Raw genomic sequence first — 18,442 nt, forward strand, 5'->3', positions numbered from 1 at the left:
ATAGTCATTTATTCATAAATATAATAAATTTTCTTAAAAATCCATATCCATATTATAAATGCGAAAATGTCTCTGTCTGTCTGCTAGCTTTTCACGGCCCAAGTTTAACCCAAATACAAGCATGAGTCACTTGTCTTCGAGATATACAAAAACTTTAGTTAGGGCATGAAATAAAACATGTTTATAATGTTTAGGGCCGGTAGTCGGTACAGATAGGATTCAGTATAGTATCTCAAATTCTCAAAGGTGTGTGAAGTCGACCAATCCGCACATGGCCAGCGTAGTAGACTATGGCCAAACCCGTCTCACTCTGAGAAGTGACCCGTGCTCTGTAGTGAGCCGGCGATGGGTTGATCATGATGATGATGAAATCCACGCGCATGAAATCGCGGGCATCAGCTAGTTATCTCTATCCGTGCGAGTCGGACACACCCTGCCAGCAGGCAGAAGTCCGTAGGGATTTTTTCCTCCCCCGAAGAAAAAAAAAAGCTAGTTATCTCTATACCCGTCAACAGTTGATGACTTACTCCACACTTACGCCACCCGATCACTCGCTGGCCGCGTGCTACACTTTCACGTAGCATGCGCGGGCGCAGTCCCCCCCCCCCCCCCCATGCGTCATCGTCACCGACCGTTACCTTGCCAACGAGGAAAATAATAATAACAATAGGTATATGGTGGAAATACGTAGAGTAGGTACCAGAGGCATCTCTAGCCCTTGTGGCGCCCGTGTGCAACCAGTACCCTGGCGCCCTGTAGTCTAGTAGGAGCAGAGTCAAAATGGAATAGGTAATAACAGTTATACTTTCAAACGGAAATTCGGATGCAAATGGTGCAATTTTAAATGATGACGGCGTCGGCCATAACACGAGCACAGGGTCTTTGAGAGCGCCGGCATCGACGCATCTTTGGTGGCGCGCATTAGAGGGCGCTCTGCGCCCCCTTAGACCCGGCGCCCGTGTGCGCCGCACACCCTGCGCCATAGGTAAAGACGCCTCTGGTAGGTACCTACCTACTTAAAAATAGGCATTTTCAGTGTTCCGTACCTCAAATAGAAAAAAGGAACCCTTATGGCTCCTTGGCTAATTCTCTCCTTGTTTGTGAAAGTCCCGTCAAAATAGGTTCAGCCGTTCCAAGGTTTAGCCCATTCAAACAGATAGACAGACAAAAATTTTAAAAACGTGTGATTCAGTTATATTACAGTTCAAATTACCACATTGTGAGTTTAATATGAGGTACCTAGTTACTTCCAAGTTACAGATAGGTAGATGGCTACTTCAATTTTATTTATTAGTAAGTATATAGATAGACTAGCTTATGCTCGCGACTTCGTCCGCGTGGACTACACTTAATTTTCAAAAAATCCTTTCTTAGTGGGTGCCTACTGCCTACGTCATAATAGCTATCTGCATGCAAAATATCAGCCCGATCCGTCCAATAGTTTGAGCTGTGCATTGATAGATCAGTCAGTCAGCCAGTCAGTCAGTCACCTTTTCCTTTTATATACCTACCTATTTAGATTTAGTGAATATTGACCTAAAAAATCAAGGGGTGAAAGTCGTGCAACCTACTTGGTACGTATACCTACCGTATATTAGACTTCAACGCTATTCAAGCTGGTGCAAAAATTAATTTTAAAAAGTAAAATTAACTTTATTTTTATTTTTTTGTGAATAAGACATTACTTAGGTACTAACAGAGCACATACCTAGTTCGTATACCTAACTGATAGACGTTGGGGTCAGAAGGTGCTGGAATGGAGACCTCGCACCGGAAGACGCAGTGTTGGAAGACCCCCCCACTAGGTGGACGGACATCAGACAAGTCGCAGGGAGCCGCTGGATTCAGGCGGCGCAAAACCGTGGCGTGTGGAAGTCCCTACAAGAGACCTATGTCCAGCTGTGGACGTCTATCGGTTGATGATGATGATGATGATGATACTTACTTTCAACTTTTTAATTGGCTACCAATTATTAAAACCGGTGACCACTTAAAAGCCGAGATAACATTTTATCATCAAACTTATCAGAACCTTCGACCTGGTGATAAGATAGGCCGTGGGAATAATAACTCTTTATATACTTTAAGCTTCTATGTGTACATAATTAGACTCATATTGCTGCTTTCCACTCCAATATGTATTTAAATGTTTCCTTGAATTTACAATCATATTTATTATGTTTATATACTTACTTTATGTAACTATAGGTAGGTATAAACGTTCAGAACCCAAGTAAACAAATAAAATTCATTGATAACACAATGCGGTCTGTTCAACCGAACATAAGTCTGATTACAATATTATGATAGCATTATTTTATTTTATTTATTTTATTTTTTTATTTAGACAAAAAAAAAGCGAATAATTCACACCAACTTCCAGACCAAAGCACTAGACAAAAAGCCGCGACTGGTGTTGGCAGTTTGCAGCCCAAATAGACCGTAGTCTGTGCTAGGGCTGACAAAGTTCATCGACCTCATTCATACTAATATTATATTATATTATATACTATACTATATTTATACTATACTATATATATATTCATACATTACTAAAACTATACTTTATTTGGTGCAACAGTGTTAATGCATACGGAGTTTAGATATATAATTTAAATAGATAGGATAAGTTGTAATAAGTTAAAGCATTCGTTTCAACAGACTATGATTATGTTTACTATCTAGAATATTATGCACCCATCCTAGATAAGATAGAGTGCGTTGTTATACCAAAATCTCCGTATTATTTAATGCATATGGTTGGTACCTGAGGTAGGTAGGTATGTGTAGATTTTTATGTTGTGTGTCGATTTCACTGCACAGCACGCATGACGCAGGTCGTTGACTCTCGAAATTGCAGCGAAGCCAGCGAATGCAGAAGTGTCGAGTGAAGGTGATCGCGGGAAGGCGCGGACGAGCTCGGCGCGAAGCGACAGCGACCTTGCGCGCCCGCGCCCCTCGACGTCACGCGGGGGCGCGCCGCTGACGTCACGCCGCGACCTCGCCGCCGTCACTCGCCGTGCACGTGAACGCCACGCGCCGGCACGCGCCGGCTGCGTGATCAGCCCGCCGCCATTGGCCCGCCGAGCCGCGCCGCCCGCTGCCATTGGCCGCCCGCCCGCTCGCGCCCGCACCTCGTCCCGACAACGCTCGCGGCGCGGTTTATTCGTCTGCCATCCGCCAGCGGAACTACACGGTTCTCTCTCCCAGTACCGCGGACGGAGCCCCGCAAGTTTTGTGAATTAAAAAAGAAAGTTTGCTTCGTTGAATGATAGTATAGCTACGATGTCCACCATTCTCGACATTTGCGGACCTCTCTCCCCGCCCTCAACGCCTCCGTTGATGGACGCTAAAGTGAGTGTTGTTTTTGTAAAAGAACTTTAAAAAAAATATTTTGCATTAAAAAAAATTAAATTAATTTTGTATTACGTCCCATTTTCGAGAATAAACCGTTACCTTCTGTAACCCACCTTGTGCAATCGAAAGTATGACGAGCGCGCACGAACACGCAGCGTGCGCGTGCTCCCGGCTATAATAGCGAGCGGTCGCTTACGTATTTGTCTTTATCTCGCAGGTGGAGTTGCCTCTGAAGAAGGCTGCAGCGAAGCGGGCCCGGGAGTCCCCGCCCGCCGGGCTCGTCACTCCGCAACCCTCGGACTCGGAAGGTGAAGATGAGTGCAGCAAGCGGTCGCGCTGTGAATTAGCGCGACTGCTGCTGAGCACGCCGCCGCCGGAGCCCTGCCGGCCCTCGGTCATCATGCGGGCGCACAAGGACGGCACGTGCAGCCCCGAGCCGCTGCCGCCGCCCCCCGTGCACATGAACATCCTCAAAACCCTGAAGTTTAAAATGAATCGCGGCCACAGTTACTCCTACGCTAAAGCCTCGTACATCGCCAACCAGACGCCCAGCCCTCCCGCGACCCCTCCTACGCCGCCGCCGAAAATTGAAGAGGCCCGCGTTCCTTCACCACACCCTGAGTGGACACCTAAACAAGACGAGGAACAGAGGGTGCCGCAGATGCCAGCGGCGGCGGCAACGCCCGGCTGGGTGCCGCTCGCGCCTCGCCCGGCGCCTACAGTGCTGATGCCCGGCGCCCTCCTTCCCACTACGGCGCTATGGCTGGTCGCGCCCGCTCCGGCCGCTCGAAGACGTCTCTACGAGTGCTCGTACCCCGGCTGCGGCAAGAACTACTTCAAGTCCTCCCACTTGAAAGCGCACGCCCGCACACATACAGGCGAGCGCCCCTTCCGCTGCGCGTGGCCGGGCTGCGAGCGAAGGTTCTCCCGCTCCGACGAACTCTCGCGACACAAGAGAACTCACACCGGCGAGAAGAAGTTCGGATGCCGCGTCTGCAACCGCCGCTTCATGCGCTCCGACCACCTCGCGAAGCACGTCAAGAGACACGCCAAAGAGCGCGCCCCTCCCGCCCCCGTCCTCCGCCTGCTCCCCTCGCCCCCCATCGCAATAGTCAACCCCACCGTCGTGCAATAAGCGACACAGACTGTGATCCAGATCTCATGATCGTTACCTAGTTTTTAGTACAACTAAGACTGTCCTATCATACTATTTAGCTTAAGACTACTTATATGTTATTTGCTAAGCTTCAAAGAAAGAATATAAAATATTGAATATCTAACGCCTGTTGTTTGTATTTCACTGCACTGACACTATCACGTCACTATAAACCGTCACGATCCCCCTGCTACGCAAGATTCGGTAAATCCGAGAAAAGTCCTAGTAGGAAGTTTCCATTAATGGTTTTGTAACCATTCATGGAAACTTCCTACTAGGACATTTCTCGGACCGCATTGAGTCACCATCACCCACAGGCTATTTGTGTAGCCTGTGGGTGGTGGTGACGAGGTGGGAGTCGACCACAGGTCCCGTGGCCAAGAGCGACTGGCGCGACGACGGCGGAGCGCACTGCGCGAGCCGGCTCTGATAACGGCGAGAATATGTTATCACGCCGCTTTATCTTTGCCGACGTTACTATGTATAAAGAAAATATTTGTTTATTGCGCCCAAATTAATTATTCTACCAAGTTTTAAAAATATTTAAAAAGGACCTGAAATGGGCTGATTGTTGATATCCAACTCTTAGCTTTGCCTTCTTGCTTCTTGCATAGTTTCAATTGGAAAATAATTACTTATTTTGAAAATTAACTAGAATTTGTGATTAATCAAAAATTTATTTGTAGTTTACTTCATATCATATTTAATTACATTTTAAACTGGCAAAATATTAAAAATAACAAGTGTATAATCATATATTTAGGGCGTGACACAAACGTCCGAAACTCGTCCGTGCTACAAAGTCACTTAGCGAGAATATACCGGCATAGCACGCTGGGGCACGGCAGATTCCAGGAGGCACGCCCATCATGACGCCCGTACGTCACTGACAACAGCTAAAAAATGCAGTGAGAAAATCTGAATAGTTATTTTAAAATATGCTATAGTAGAGAGGGTGACAAGTTTCGATCGTGTTGCGATCACACACATCTCCTAAGAGGCACGCCGCGCCCGCACCCTTATTGTCAGTACCCTTATTATAAATGCGAAAGTGTGTTGGTTTGTTATTTTGTCCTTCAATCACGTCGCAACGGATTGACGTGATTTTTTGCATAGGTATAGTCAAAGACCTGGAGAGTGACATAGGCTACTGTTTATCCCGAAAATCCGAAGAGTTCCCACGGGATTGTCAAAACATCTAAATCTTCAAAATTCAGGATATAAGCTCTCTACCAGCCAAATCGTTTCACTCAATACGGAGAGAAAGAAGGAAAGAAAATGCATTTATTTGTTGTTGGTGTCACAGATAAAAACAAAGCATACAATTATTATTAATGTAATATTTTCATCTGTGACACCACCCCAAATGGGTGTACAGCTCAGCATAATGCCTTGCATCATATGGGATAACACGCATAAGACGCAGAATGCTGATTTTCAGCTGTGACCCGGGTGATAACGTATCTCGCGACAGGCTTGCGACAGGCGTAAATCTCGCGATCATTGCTGTCACAAAGCAAAATAAGAAGAAGAGAGACAGCAAATGAATTACTGACGCATTGCTACTGCCGTCGCGTTGCTGTCGCTACTGCAAAGTTTTACGTAATCACCCCGCCGCGCCGGAGCGTGAAGGAGCAACAAACATTCAAATTTTTAACCGACTTCAAAAAAAGGAGGAGGTTCTCAATTCGTCGGAATCTTTTTTTTTTTTTTTTTTTTTTAATTTTTTATGTATGTTCCCCGATTACTCAAAAACGCCAGGACCGATTTTGAAAATTCTTTTTTTGTTTAAAAGGGTATACTTCAAAGTTGGTCCCATTTCAATTTGGTGAAGATCTGATGAACATCTTCGAAGATAGATACGGGAACTCCTCAACGGATAAGAGTAAATTGTTCGCGATCAGTGTAATAGCTTAGTAAACAGTAGATTTTTAACCAGTCATAGCATAATTCCATGGGGCCACTAAAAATTGTGAAATAAAAAATTTTTACAAAAAAAATAAAAACCGACTTCGTTACATAAACACTAAAAATTGAAAAATAATTTAATTTATTACCGAATATATTATGTATACAAGAGTTAATATAGTTCCATAATAATATTTTTTGGGGTCGGTGCCAATGAGGTGCCATTGTGGAGTCCCATAAAAATATGAAGTCCAGACGATTCGCGCAGCTAAAGCTAATTGGCACCGGCACCAAAAAATATTATTATGGAACTATATTAACTCTTGTATACATAATATATTCGGTAATAAATTAAATTATTTTTCAATTTTTAGTGTTTATGTAACGAAGTCGGTTTTTATTTTTTTTGTAAATTTTTTTTAAATCCAAATAAGACAGTCTACTATCACTACCACTCATAGTCATAACTGAGTATAGGTATTGTGATAGTAGACTGTATTTGCTTGGCAAAAAGTCTATAGCTAGCTAGTGAGCTACATAATAGCCATGCAATTTTTTCCAAGCAAATAAGCAAACCCGCAGGCTTTCCCCAGTGAATACCAAGATAAGGACATGTTACAAACGCTTGGCGAAGAAATAAAAAGCTTATAATTTATTATCATTTGCATGAAGTCACACCCCGATCACTTGCGCACTGAGTGACTCCGATTAGTGACACTGTTTAGTCACGTGAAACCGCGTGGTGATATGCAACCCAGCATGAGTTGGAATATTTCCAAAAATCTACGGAAAACTTCTCATTATTCTTCTTCTTCAGAATGAGAAGAGAAGAGAATTGGCCGTCTTCACTCACCTTTGTGAATATTATGGAGAACTCTCAGACATGTAGGTTTTCTCACGATGTTTCCCTTGTCAGTTACATCAAGTGATATTACGTCAAAGGCGGATTAAAATTTTTACAGACTTATTTCAAAAGAACGAGGAATCGTCTCATTGCATAGCTGGTTGATGGTGATTATACTATTTATGTGAACGAGTGAAGAACATCCCGTCAGGCGTCATGACACTTTGCTATATTATACTATTTATGTGAACGAGTGAAGAACATCCCGTCAGGCGTCATGACACTTTGCTATATTATACTATTTATGTGAACGAGTGAAGAACATCCCGTCAGGCGTCATGACACTTTGCTATATTATACTATTTATGTGAACGAGTGAAGAACATCCCGTCAGGCGTCATGACACTTTGCTATATTATACTATTTATGTGAACGAGTGAAGAACATCCCGTCAGGCGTCATGACACTTTGCTATATTATACTATTTATGTGAACGAGTGAAGAACATCCCGTCAGGCGTCATGACACTTTGCTATATTATACTATTTATGTGAACGAGTGAAGAACATCCCGTCAGGCGTCATGACACTTTGCTATATTATACTATTTATGTGAACGAGTGAAGAACATCCCGTCAGGCGTCATGACACTTTGCTATATTAAAGGAAGTTTCGGTCACTCCAAGATAATATTACTTACATGATCGCGCGCGCCCCTTCGTAACCTCGCACCCCTAGGCATGTGCCTAGTTTGCCTCAGGGATAATCTGCCTCTGTATTACGTAGGTGACTCCGAAAAGTTAGAGGTAAGGAAGGTACGACCAATAATAAACTGCGGATCCTCTCGTATCACCACTTTCTTAAACTTCTCATTCTATGAGGAGATCCGGTTCCTCTTCTTCTTACTAGCGAAGGTTAGCAGTAATCTTCTTTTCGTTCTCTTCTTCATGAGGCGAACCAGTTCGGAGCGCTCGCGATTCCCGTCCACTCTATTTCTGCGACCGACACGTCGTCTGGAATGGAAAATAAAAAAGGCAAAATTAATTTGAGCACTAAGGGATCCCAAGGTTATCAAACCGGGCAGGAAAGTTTTAGGAAGAAGTTTCAGGATTTTTGGAAATTTTATACCCTCGCCGATTTTCAAAAATTCCATTTTGGACGAAGCCAAGGCCAAGCTAGTAAAACAGAATTAAAAGATTTTTGCATGCCATGATTATGTTCCATCATTTAGTTAATATTTTTTTTAGTGAAAATTTTCTAATTACTGTACAAATCTTGCCCGCGTGGAATGGTGCCTAAAATACTGGCTGCATTTCCTCGCTGAACAGCCAAGCAGATCCTATGCGCAAAAAATGAGCCAGCCCTTCCGTCACCAGATATTTTTTTTAGCACTAAGACTCCATGGCCCCAAGGTTTCCACGACCCATGGTCCCAGGGTCTCCACGCAATTAAGAAATTACATATACCTATCTAATTATAACTTTACACAAGTTATAATTATATGTAAATGCTTGTCACATGTTTTGTAGCAAAAAATCCTTATGAAAAAAACTCGATATAGTTTTCGTATCCGCCTAAAAATTCACAAAAACGTGATGCAAGCCAATAACAAACATTGTAAATAGGTATTCATTCTCGGCCCACGAGCGCTACACGGCGGGAGGGCGTGATAGTGACGTCATGACGTGATAACGGCCAGGAAAGGCCTCAACTGTGATAGCGCTCATTTTCGCAATTTACGGTCTCTGTGTGCATCTTCTAACACGATACTTTTCAGGGTTCCGTACGCGAAGGATGCCAACGGGTGCCTATTAGCACAGTTTTACGATCTACTCAGTGCTATCCGTCCGTCCGTCCGTCTGTGTACTGTCAGCGGGCTGTATCTCCTGAACCGTAATAGGTAGAGTTGAAATTTTCACAGAATGTATATTTCTATTACCGCTATAACAATAAATACAAAAAAAAACAAAATGGCCGCCCTGAAAGTGTTATTTCTTGTACAATGGTACGGAACCCATCGTGTGCGAGTCCGACTCACACTTTGCAATTTACCGATTTTTGCAATTTACTAGGCTCTATAACTTCTAATGCAGCTGCAAAATAGAGCTTCTAGTCATTATGATGGCGTGAAAACTCGAAACGGAAAATGTAGACGGCGAATTAAAAAGCTATGGTAGATTTACTTGACGCTTAAAAAGCGCAATTGTACAAGTTTACTTAGTTGATTATACAACATTTCTATTTTTGTGATTTGTGCAGACTTTTCTTCCTATCTGTATGGTAGGCAGAGGACCAGAATTACGAGATTTTCAAAGTTTTGCTTTCAAAATGTGGATCACCCAAAACCATTGGACCAATAAATGATTAAATCCAAACTTTTGATTCGAAAATCACTGTAAAATGCATTCATAAAAATTGAAGTTTTTATTTTTACCTATTTTACCAATGCAATGCGCAATAGAATCATTAACTCATCCTTGACTCTTCCACAATGATTGATTAATCTTTTATATAATTTAGGCACATAAGTAGTAGTAGGTATAAATATAATTGCAATTAGCGCGCATAGAGTCATCGAGTCTACCACATTTTTGATTTCTTTTATTTTATATTTTTACAGCTGGTATTCGCAATAAACCGAATAGTATACAGTTATTTATAAAGCAATTTGTCTGATAATTTATTGCTTTACAATCTCTTTGTGACGACGTCGGTGTAGATATCTATGAATACGTAAATTAGTAGTAGAAAGAAATCGTCTATTGTTTACGCTACTGACTGTCTATTGAATTAGTTATCATATACTTACTTAAGTCGTAATTTCCTAATTATCATTTTGTAAATATTATCGCTCATCTTTTTATTTACTGTCAAGTTTATTTTGTCTATGACAATAAAAATGATTTTATTTATTTATTTACATATTTCCAACATGTGGCACATAGCATAACAGCTTTAGTCTATTCGCTCATTAATAGCTGATTAGATTTCAAAGATTATTCTATCGATCATGATGGTTTCACATTTTTTATCTGTCACGTATTATCCGCGCTCAACCTAGCGTTGTTCCAGTAATGAGCATTGGTTGGATGTCCTCTCAGAATGAGAAGGGTTGAGGCCATTGTTCACCACGCCGCTGGCGACGTCGAGATTAGTATACTCCACACACCTTTGAGAACTCTAAAGCAAGAAGTTTGTCTCACGATGTTCCATCACTTTTAAAATTGCTTGAAACTCAGAAAAATTACAGGTGCGAGCTCAAGATCGAATCTTGGACCCCACCGACCAGGAGGCCGAGGACAACCGCTAGAATAACCCACAGTTGGATAACTCACTTTCCAATACCTTCTTAAAGTTGTCGGTCCAGCAGGCTGAAAGTAACCCGCACTGCGCTTACAAGCAATTTTAATAAACTGCAACGCAAACTTTCTTTATTTCTATTGAGCTCCTAAGTTCTAGATCCAACGAAAACCAGTTCGTTCTGCAAAAACATTGGACCCCGAGTCACGAAAATATTATGAAGTTGTTGATCAATATGTTAAACATATTTGTATTGCAAATTATTCGAAAACTTCTAAATTTTCCGTTAGGTGGGGCCACAAGAATGTAGAATTAGTGCAGTTTGGTGCAGACATCAGACAATTAGATGTTCAGAAATATTGCTAATAAGGTCTTGGACTGTAGTAATAAAATGATATGATTTTTGAATAGTGGTAATTTATGGGGACGTCACGTGACATTAATAAAATTAATTATGTGAAAAATAAATAAAAAGTCTAATTATTATGTTTAATAATGAATTCTAGCGCCATAAACTACCGATACTTATACAAAAAAATTACATCATTTTATTACTATAGTAATAATCAAATTAAATTATTATTATAGTAATAAAAAGATATCTTCTTATACATTACGAGTTTGAAAAATACTAAATCGCTAAAACTACAAAATGAGGCAAATGGTTATTGGTATTTGATAGTGTTTAGGTAGTAGGGATATCAATAACGCTAAGTTTTTGATAGCGTTCTGGTTTCTGGTTCCACCCTGTACGAATTTGCATACTATTTTTATGTGCAACTAGCTTATGCTCGCGACTCCGTCCACGTGGACTACACAAATTTCAAACCCCTATTTCACCCCCTTAGGAGTTGAATTTTCAAAAATCCTTTCTTAGCGGATGTCTACGTCATAATAGCTATCTGCATGCCAAATTTCAGCCCGATCCGTCCAGTAGTTTGAGCTGTGCGTTGATAGATCAGTCAGTCAGTCAGTCAGTCACCTTTTCCTTTTATATATATATAATATGTGCAATAAAAAATTTAAAACAAACAAATACTTTCTACTACTGCCTTGTCGGCAATCTGCGACTGTCTTGTGGGCAATCTGCGACTGTCTTGTGGGCTATTTGCTACTGTCTTGTCGACAGTCTGCCCCGTCACCTCGTGCACGATTCAAGCGCTAGTGAATGTGCTAACTGCTAACCAAACCAAACACCTCTCGATCCACTTGCTTTGATGTAGGTACGTCCGTAAATAAATTAGAACTTCCAGATTTTACTCGCTTGTATCACGTCTAAAAATTAACTCTCTGAGTAGGTAACTAGATTTCACACAGGTTTTTAATCTACGCTTACCTACCTAATCGCCAATCGTACCTAATATTACCAAGTAGCTGATTTAAAAATTTTACATAGACATTTCACCGCGATTAATAGCCTCATCTGGTGACAGAAGGGCTGGCTCATTTTTTGCGCAACGGATCAGCCTGGCTGTCCAGCGTGGAAATGCAGCCAGTATTCTTGGCACCATTCCACGTGGGCATGATTTACATAGTAATTAGATAAGGCTAGTTTTAAGTTTTATTGTAATATTTTCACATTAAAAAAAAAACTAGCTGTTGCTCACTACTTCGTACGCGTGGATTTAGGTGTTAAAAAATCCCGTGGGAGCTCTATTTTCCGGGATAAAGAATAGCTAGCTGCGTCTGAAAACTGAGTAGGTACTGTTTCTTTGACACTTTTCCGTAGACTTTGGCCTCATCTCAGTGGCGGAAACTGCGTGAGCGAGGCCACAGAATGAGTCGGATTCCCCAAAACAATTAGTTGCGGTGATTTTCCAACGTAAACAAACTAATGCCCTTTATTTGTTGCACTATACTTTTTGGCTGCAGCTGTTTTGCCGTCAAATGCAAGCCTAATGACTGCGAAATTCGAGACAGTTCTTTATATTGATATTTAAATATTTTGGTGTTGGTTATATCATCGCTGGATCACCTAATTTTATAGTTCTTGTTGTTTCTTGCTTAGTCGCTTTTGGTAGTAATTTTATAGTTATTGGTTAAGAGGGCTGAAAAATTTACAGGGAAAACGTGGTATTTCCAAACTATCGATTACTGAGCCGGGCATCATCATTCATGATCATGTTGTCAAAATAATAATGAGTCGGTAGGATTTTCAGACTTTACCTTGAGCTTGCTAGTCAAATCATAATTTATGTAATTAACAGTGTTTCCTAACTGTTTTTGTCTTTGAAAGATGCCATTTTCACCGACTTCCAAAAAGGAGGTGGTTCTCAATTCGGCCCGTTTTTTCATGTATGTAGGTACCTACATCGATTTTTTCGAGGTGTCTGGACCGATTTGCAATTTTTTTTAAATCATGAGTTTAAAATTTTCATTGCATCCAAACGGCTACATATTATTTTGTGTATTTTGTTTCAAATTCACAACAAGAAAGATTAATTAAGTGGTTTCTTGAAATAGTTGGTGGTAACATTACAAAATTATGCTTTATTTTTTTAATTTGTATTTTGGTATGCTTTATTTTATTTTTAATTGTACCAAAAACATTTACAGTAAAGAGAAAAAGAGAGCCAAATTATACTTTATGCACTTAGATTTTAAGTAGTTTTTTTAACTAACCTGACTAACCCAGCTTTGATGAGCTCGTTCTCAGATACAAATTCTTCAACCTTTTTTTTCAACAAGCAACATCTTAACGTTAACGCAGATCGAATCGTGCACAATATGACCCCGCCTAATGTAACATCTGCCTTTCCATCGCAGTCTTAGTTCCTAGGTTCGAATCTCGGTCAAGGCAGCCCACTTTGTTTTGGTTAGTGCAAAATGTAACTTTATAACATAACAACTTGTATAGGTAGATACTTATTTATACTTAAGTTCCATTTAGTTGCTAACCAACCTACCTACATTACATTTAAGTTTTTTTTATTGAAAATATTACAAAAAGCTAGCCTCGTAATTAAGTAGCATATGCCCGCGGCTATTTCATTCCTTTAGACTTAGAGGTTCCATTTACAAAAATCCTTTCTTAGCGGATGTCTAGATCCATACCTATTTAGCCCGATCCGTTCAGTAGTTTGAGCCGTATGTTGATAGATCAGTCAGTCAGCCAGGCAGTCTTCCTTTCCTTTTACGTAGGTATTAAGATTTATAATTTTTTATTTTTATTTTTATAAAAGAATATTTCGCCATGTTAAGTATGACTAATATTCCCCTTTCCCCTCCAACTAAGCGAAAAGCTTGTGCTAGGAGTAGGTACGACAATTAAACGTGTTGTTCGCTGATATGCGAGATTAGTTATGTTCTGTGTAAAGTAGTCGTGTTAACTATTTCAGTATACACTACAGCAGTATCTACCAACAGATTTATTTTCTTGTTTGCATTGTTGGGAGCAAAGTCCAGCGGGCACTGGCTCGCCCACTCCTACTAATTTTATCCCGGCTATAAAGGGCTTTCCTGAAACTTTCGCGAAGGTAGTAAGAGCTATACCTACTACATATCTACACAAATCAGACCTGGGCGCGTTTGGAACCCTCGTAGATTTATATTTTTAATTATCACCATTATACTTACATAATTAGCGACCATGTCTCGGATCCAAATATCATCACTGGCAACACGCACTGTTCGGAGACTTTGGTCTTCAAGCACTGAGGAATTTTTGACGAGAAGACATCTCGAAGCTTCCTGAACGCTGCCCAACTGAGTTGGATTCGGCGGTTGACCTCTTTCTCGAAATTGGACCTACCCAACTGGATTGCGTGTCCAGTGTCCTAGATTGTGTCGCAGGGAGCCGCTGGATTCAGGCGGCGCAAGACCATAGCGTGTGGGAGTCCCTACAAGAGACCTCGAGACCTATGTCCAGCAGTGGACGTCTATTGGTTGATGATGATGATGGTGATGATTACTTACATTATTATCTTACAAATCCAACAATTGACAATCAAAAAGTGTTAGGTAGGTGCAGGTTAATATTAGGTATAGTCCGTGCAAAATGAGAGCTCACGCGCCATTTTAACTCTATGTGTCCACTGTTATGTCAAAAGTACGGTCACCTTCAGGTGTAATTCAGTAAAACATATTTTCAACAAAATCTTAATTCAGGTCCTCTGTCACGATTCAGGAAAAAAACAATGTAGATCCATTGACTTATAATATTACTTCGTAAGGACAGGGCTATTGATCAAGCAAAATGGCTCATTGGTCCTAAAATGTTTATTTAGCACCAATGCAACCTCAGTGACGTCTGGATTTCAAACGGGTCGTTCATTTGTATCTAAAAGGTGGCGTTGACTTATTTAGTTCCAAAACCGTGAAAATTTTTGTCCGCTTGGGCATATCTTGTCATTTATATCAATGTGTAGATCGCCACTCATCCCATAATGTCTCCAATCTGATGACCTCTGATTCTCTCCACTCAAATTAGGCGTAAACGACTTTGATGTAGACGCTAATAAGATAGCCTTCCAGGATAGAAGCGATACTATGAAAAGCGTTAGCAAGCTCTCTCTAATTTCTCATTGCTGATTATCATGACCACTATTATAATGACAACTAGCTGATGCCCGCGACTTCGTCCGCGTGGGATTAGGTTTTTTAAAAATCCCGTGGTAACTCTTTGGTTTTCCGGGATAAAACCTATGTCACTCTCCAGGTCTTTATCTATACCCATGAAAAAAATCATGCCAATCCGTTGCACCGTTGCGACGTGATTGGAGGACAAACCAACAAACAAACACACTTTCGCATTTATAATAAGGGTACCTACTGACGAATCAAGAATTAAAACAATGTAGATCGCCACTCATCCCATAATGTCTCCAATCTGATGACCTCTGATTCTTTCCACTCAAATTAGGCGTAAACGGCTTTGATGTAGATGCTAAAGATAGCCTTCCAGGATAGAAGCGATACGATGAAAAGTCACATCCACCTAAAAGTCACAAGGAAAAACGAGAATAGGTCGGAGAATAGGAAACGGTAGGAAATCTTGAATTCCGCAACGCTTTATCTGGAAAACAGCCTTAACTGAGTCCCACGGGAGACAATTAAGACTAAATATAGAAGTCAAAGGCCCCGGCTATTGGAGATTGCGTAAGTAGGTAATTATTATTAGCCTCTTTATGGTCAGAAGGGAGCTCCAAAACCGTCTAGACTGAAAAAGATATACTTACCTAGGTATAAATATATAGGTACCTACTAGATGATGCCCGCGACTTCTATGCGGGAACTATGGATTTTACGGGTTTTTTCAGCCAAATCCGTCCAGTAGTTTTTGCATGAGAGAGTAACAAACACACACATACATACAAACATTTCTTTAATTTTTTTAAATGAAAATATTTACAATGAAACTTAAAGCAAGCCTTATCTAATTACTATACAAATTATGCCCGCGTGGAATGGTACCAAGAATACTGGCTGCGTTTCCGCGCTGGACAGCCAGGCTGATCCGTTGCGCAAAAAATTAGTGTGGTGTGATTACAAATAGAGGAGAAGGATGAAAGAGAAGGAAGAAGAGCGTGGCAGTTACGGTAGGCAGGCCAACAGGCAGAAACGTTATTGCATGGAGAAAGGAAGAGTTTTAGCAGACAGGAGTCTATCACTAACCGATTTGGATATCCATCAGAATTTCACCTCCTATGGAAAGGAAAAGAGTTTTCTTCATAAGAACTGAATCCGTTACTTATACCTACTTACTTATAGTACGCGACAGGTCGAGATAGCAATCGGGGTATGAGGCGGGGGACGCCTCGCACTCCCGCACGTCAGCCGCGCTCGCCCTCACCGGGCGGGCTAAGCGGGTGTGCCCTCCCCGATTGTCATCTCGACCTGTATACTATAGATTCATTAATCTTTGTCATTGCATATCTGGGAAGAGACTGACCCCCATGACACGGGTTAACCTAGTTTGGGGGTCGAGGGTAATTTTAAGCCAAGTAGTAAAGTTGTAATTAATTAGTTAGTTATTATGATAATGATTTTGTACTATTTAAAGTTTAAATACCTAGTACAAACTGTTAAAAATTCCCCTACCTACTGACCTACTAAGAAATAAATTCTAGATAAGTATTTAAAATTTAAATATTATTATAAACTTATTTCTTAAGGAAGTTTTTTGTCGCGATAATATGTCGGAAAAATATTCTTATACGTCTTGTACCAACGCTTTGGAACAATAAATGATTTATTATTATTATTATTTATTTTATTATTTGCCTCAGCATTTGAACAGCTCATTTGAACAGCCTCCGACCGCTGTCGGAGGAAAAAAAACTAAACTGAATCCTGTTCTAAATATACTCGTATGAAAGTTCAACGTGTCAATACATATCTCCCGAAATTCACGAATGATCACATGCACATATTGAAGCACCTGAACGTGTTACTTGTAACACGTGAACACGTGTAGATGCGTGCAAGTGACGTGTACCTAGACGTACGGCGTACCTACATAAATTGTACTGACGGACGCCCAAATAATAGGTACATAACATGAAATATCTCACAAACTATGGCGGGGTGGCTGGCAAAAACGAATTCATAATTCATAATAATTCATAATACTGTCCATTATAGTACCTAATAAGTAAACTTGCGATAATGCTTAGTAGCGCATTCTTCTACCAAGCTTGAATTTGTATTGTGCACTAAAATTTAGAGTCTTTAAATGTGAAAGTCATGTTCCGTTCCTTTTTTAGCATTAGTAAAAAGAAAAGGATGCAGATACTCTAAATTTAGTTTAGAGAGAGACAAGAGAATTGGGGCCACTCTAAACTAAACTAAATTAACAGGTCTAAATCTAGTGCTAAACTTTTCCGCAAGCAACATTATGAAAGGGATAGCAAATAGCAAAAAAAATAGATTTAGACATGTCATTTTAGTTTAGTTTAGAGATTGTGTACAATGGAATTAGCCATATTGCCATGTGATAGCATAGAATATTAAAGAGCATGTTTTACCTATCCCGGTATGATTCAATGCAGTGGCGGCCAGCTGGCGATAAAACCTTATCTGTACGAGTACTTATGTTTATAATACATAGGTATTTAAGTACTTACCATAAAACATGTATGACCCAGATTAGCTTACTTCTGCAAACGATGTTTCAATCAATTTTATAGTATTCACACCAAAGAATTGTAAGTTTTTGTAGTCCGTTTGGATGTAGGGTTTTTAAAATCCCACAGGAACTCCTTGATTTTTAGGTTTCCGTATCTCAAAATGAAAAATGGAACCCAGGATCACTTTTTTGTCTGTCAGTCTGTCTGCCTGTCTGTAAAAAAACCTACTACCCGTTGACCTAGAACCATGAAATTTGGCAGGTAGATAGGTCTTATAGCAGACATAAGGAGAAAAATCTGAAAACCGTGAATTTGTGGTTACATCACACAAAAAAAAATTAAATTGTGGTCATGAACTAATGTTTAGTATTTTCAATTTTCGAAGTAAAATAACTATATCAAGTGGGGTATCATATGAAAAGGCTTCACCTGTGCATTCTAAAAAAGATTTTTATTTATTTTTATGCATCATAGTTTTTGAATTATCGTGCAAAATGTAATACGATACGACGACGAAAAAAATACGACTGTAGTATGGAACCCTCGGTGCGCGAGCCTGACTCGCACTTGGTCGGTATTTCGGGATAAAAGTATCCTATGTCTGTTTTCAGGATGCAATACCTAAATCCGCTCGGACGAAGTGGCGGTATAGAATATTTTTAATTTTTATTTCCTTTGAAACGTATAGATACAAGGTAGATACAAAATAAGTATGCATTGTTTTATATTTTACTGTAAATCTTATTTGATTTATTTCTGCAGTACTGCTACAATAAGGTGTGTCTTTATCCATACTCCATACTAATATTAT

At 40.4% G+C, this 18,442-nt stretch overlaps 1 protein-coding gene and 1 long non-coding RNA gene across 2 annotated transcripts in view; both read left to right on the forward strand.

Moving 5' to 3' along the window:
• LOC138402829 (uncharacterized) overlaps positions 1 to 18,442 on the forward strand; it is a 230,156-nt gene that overhangs the window by 98,674 nt on the left and 113,040 nt on the right. The gene's annotated exons all lie outside the window — the stretch shown is intronic.
• Positions 3,122 to 4,637, forward strand: cbt (cabut). The gene is made up of 2 exons (XM_034973393.2): positions 3,122 to 3,354; positions 3,575 to 4,637. Exons 1-2 carry the CDS (start codon positions 3,286 to 3,288, stop codon positions 4,490 to 4,492), a joined length of 987 nt encoding a protein of 328 aa, XP_034829284.1. The 5' UTR covers positions 3,122 to 3,285; the 3' UTR covers positions 4,493 to 4,637.

This window comes from Maniola hyperantus, chromosome 1 (assembly GCF_902806685.2).
Source record: "Maniola hyperantus chromosome 1, iAphHyp1.2, whole genome shotgun sequence".
Classification (NCBI taxonomy): Eukaryota; Metazoa; Arthropoda; class Insecta; order Lepidoptera; family Nymphalidae; genus Maniola; species Maniola hyperantus.

Excerpts from the sequence above, each read along its gene's own strand:
- cbt (XM_034973393.2), top strand. The coding sequence starts at position 3,286 with ATGTCCACCATTCTCGACATTTGCGGACCTCTCTCCCCGCCCTCAACG. Across the intron at positions 3,355-3,574 it reads CTCCGTTGATGGACGCTAAA|GTGGAGTTGCCTCTGAAGAA; the intron begins GTGAGTGTTGTT and ends TTTATCTCGCAG.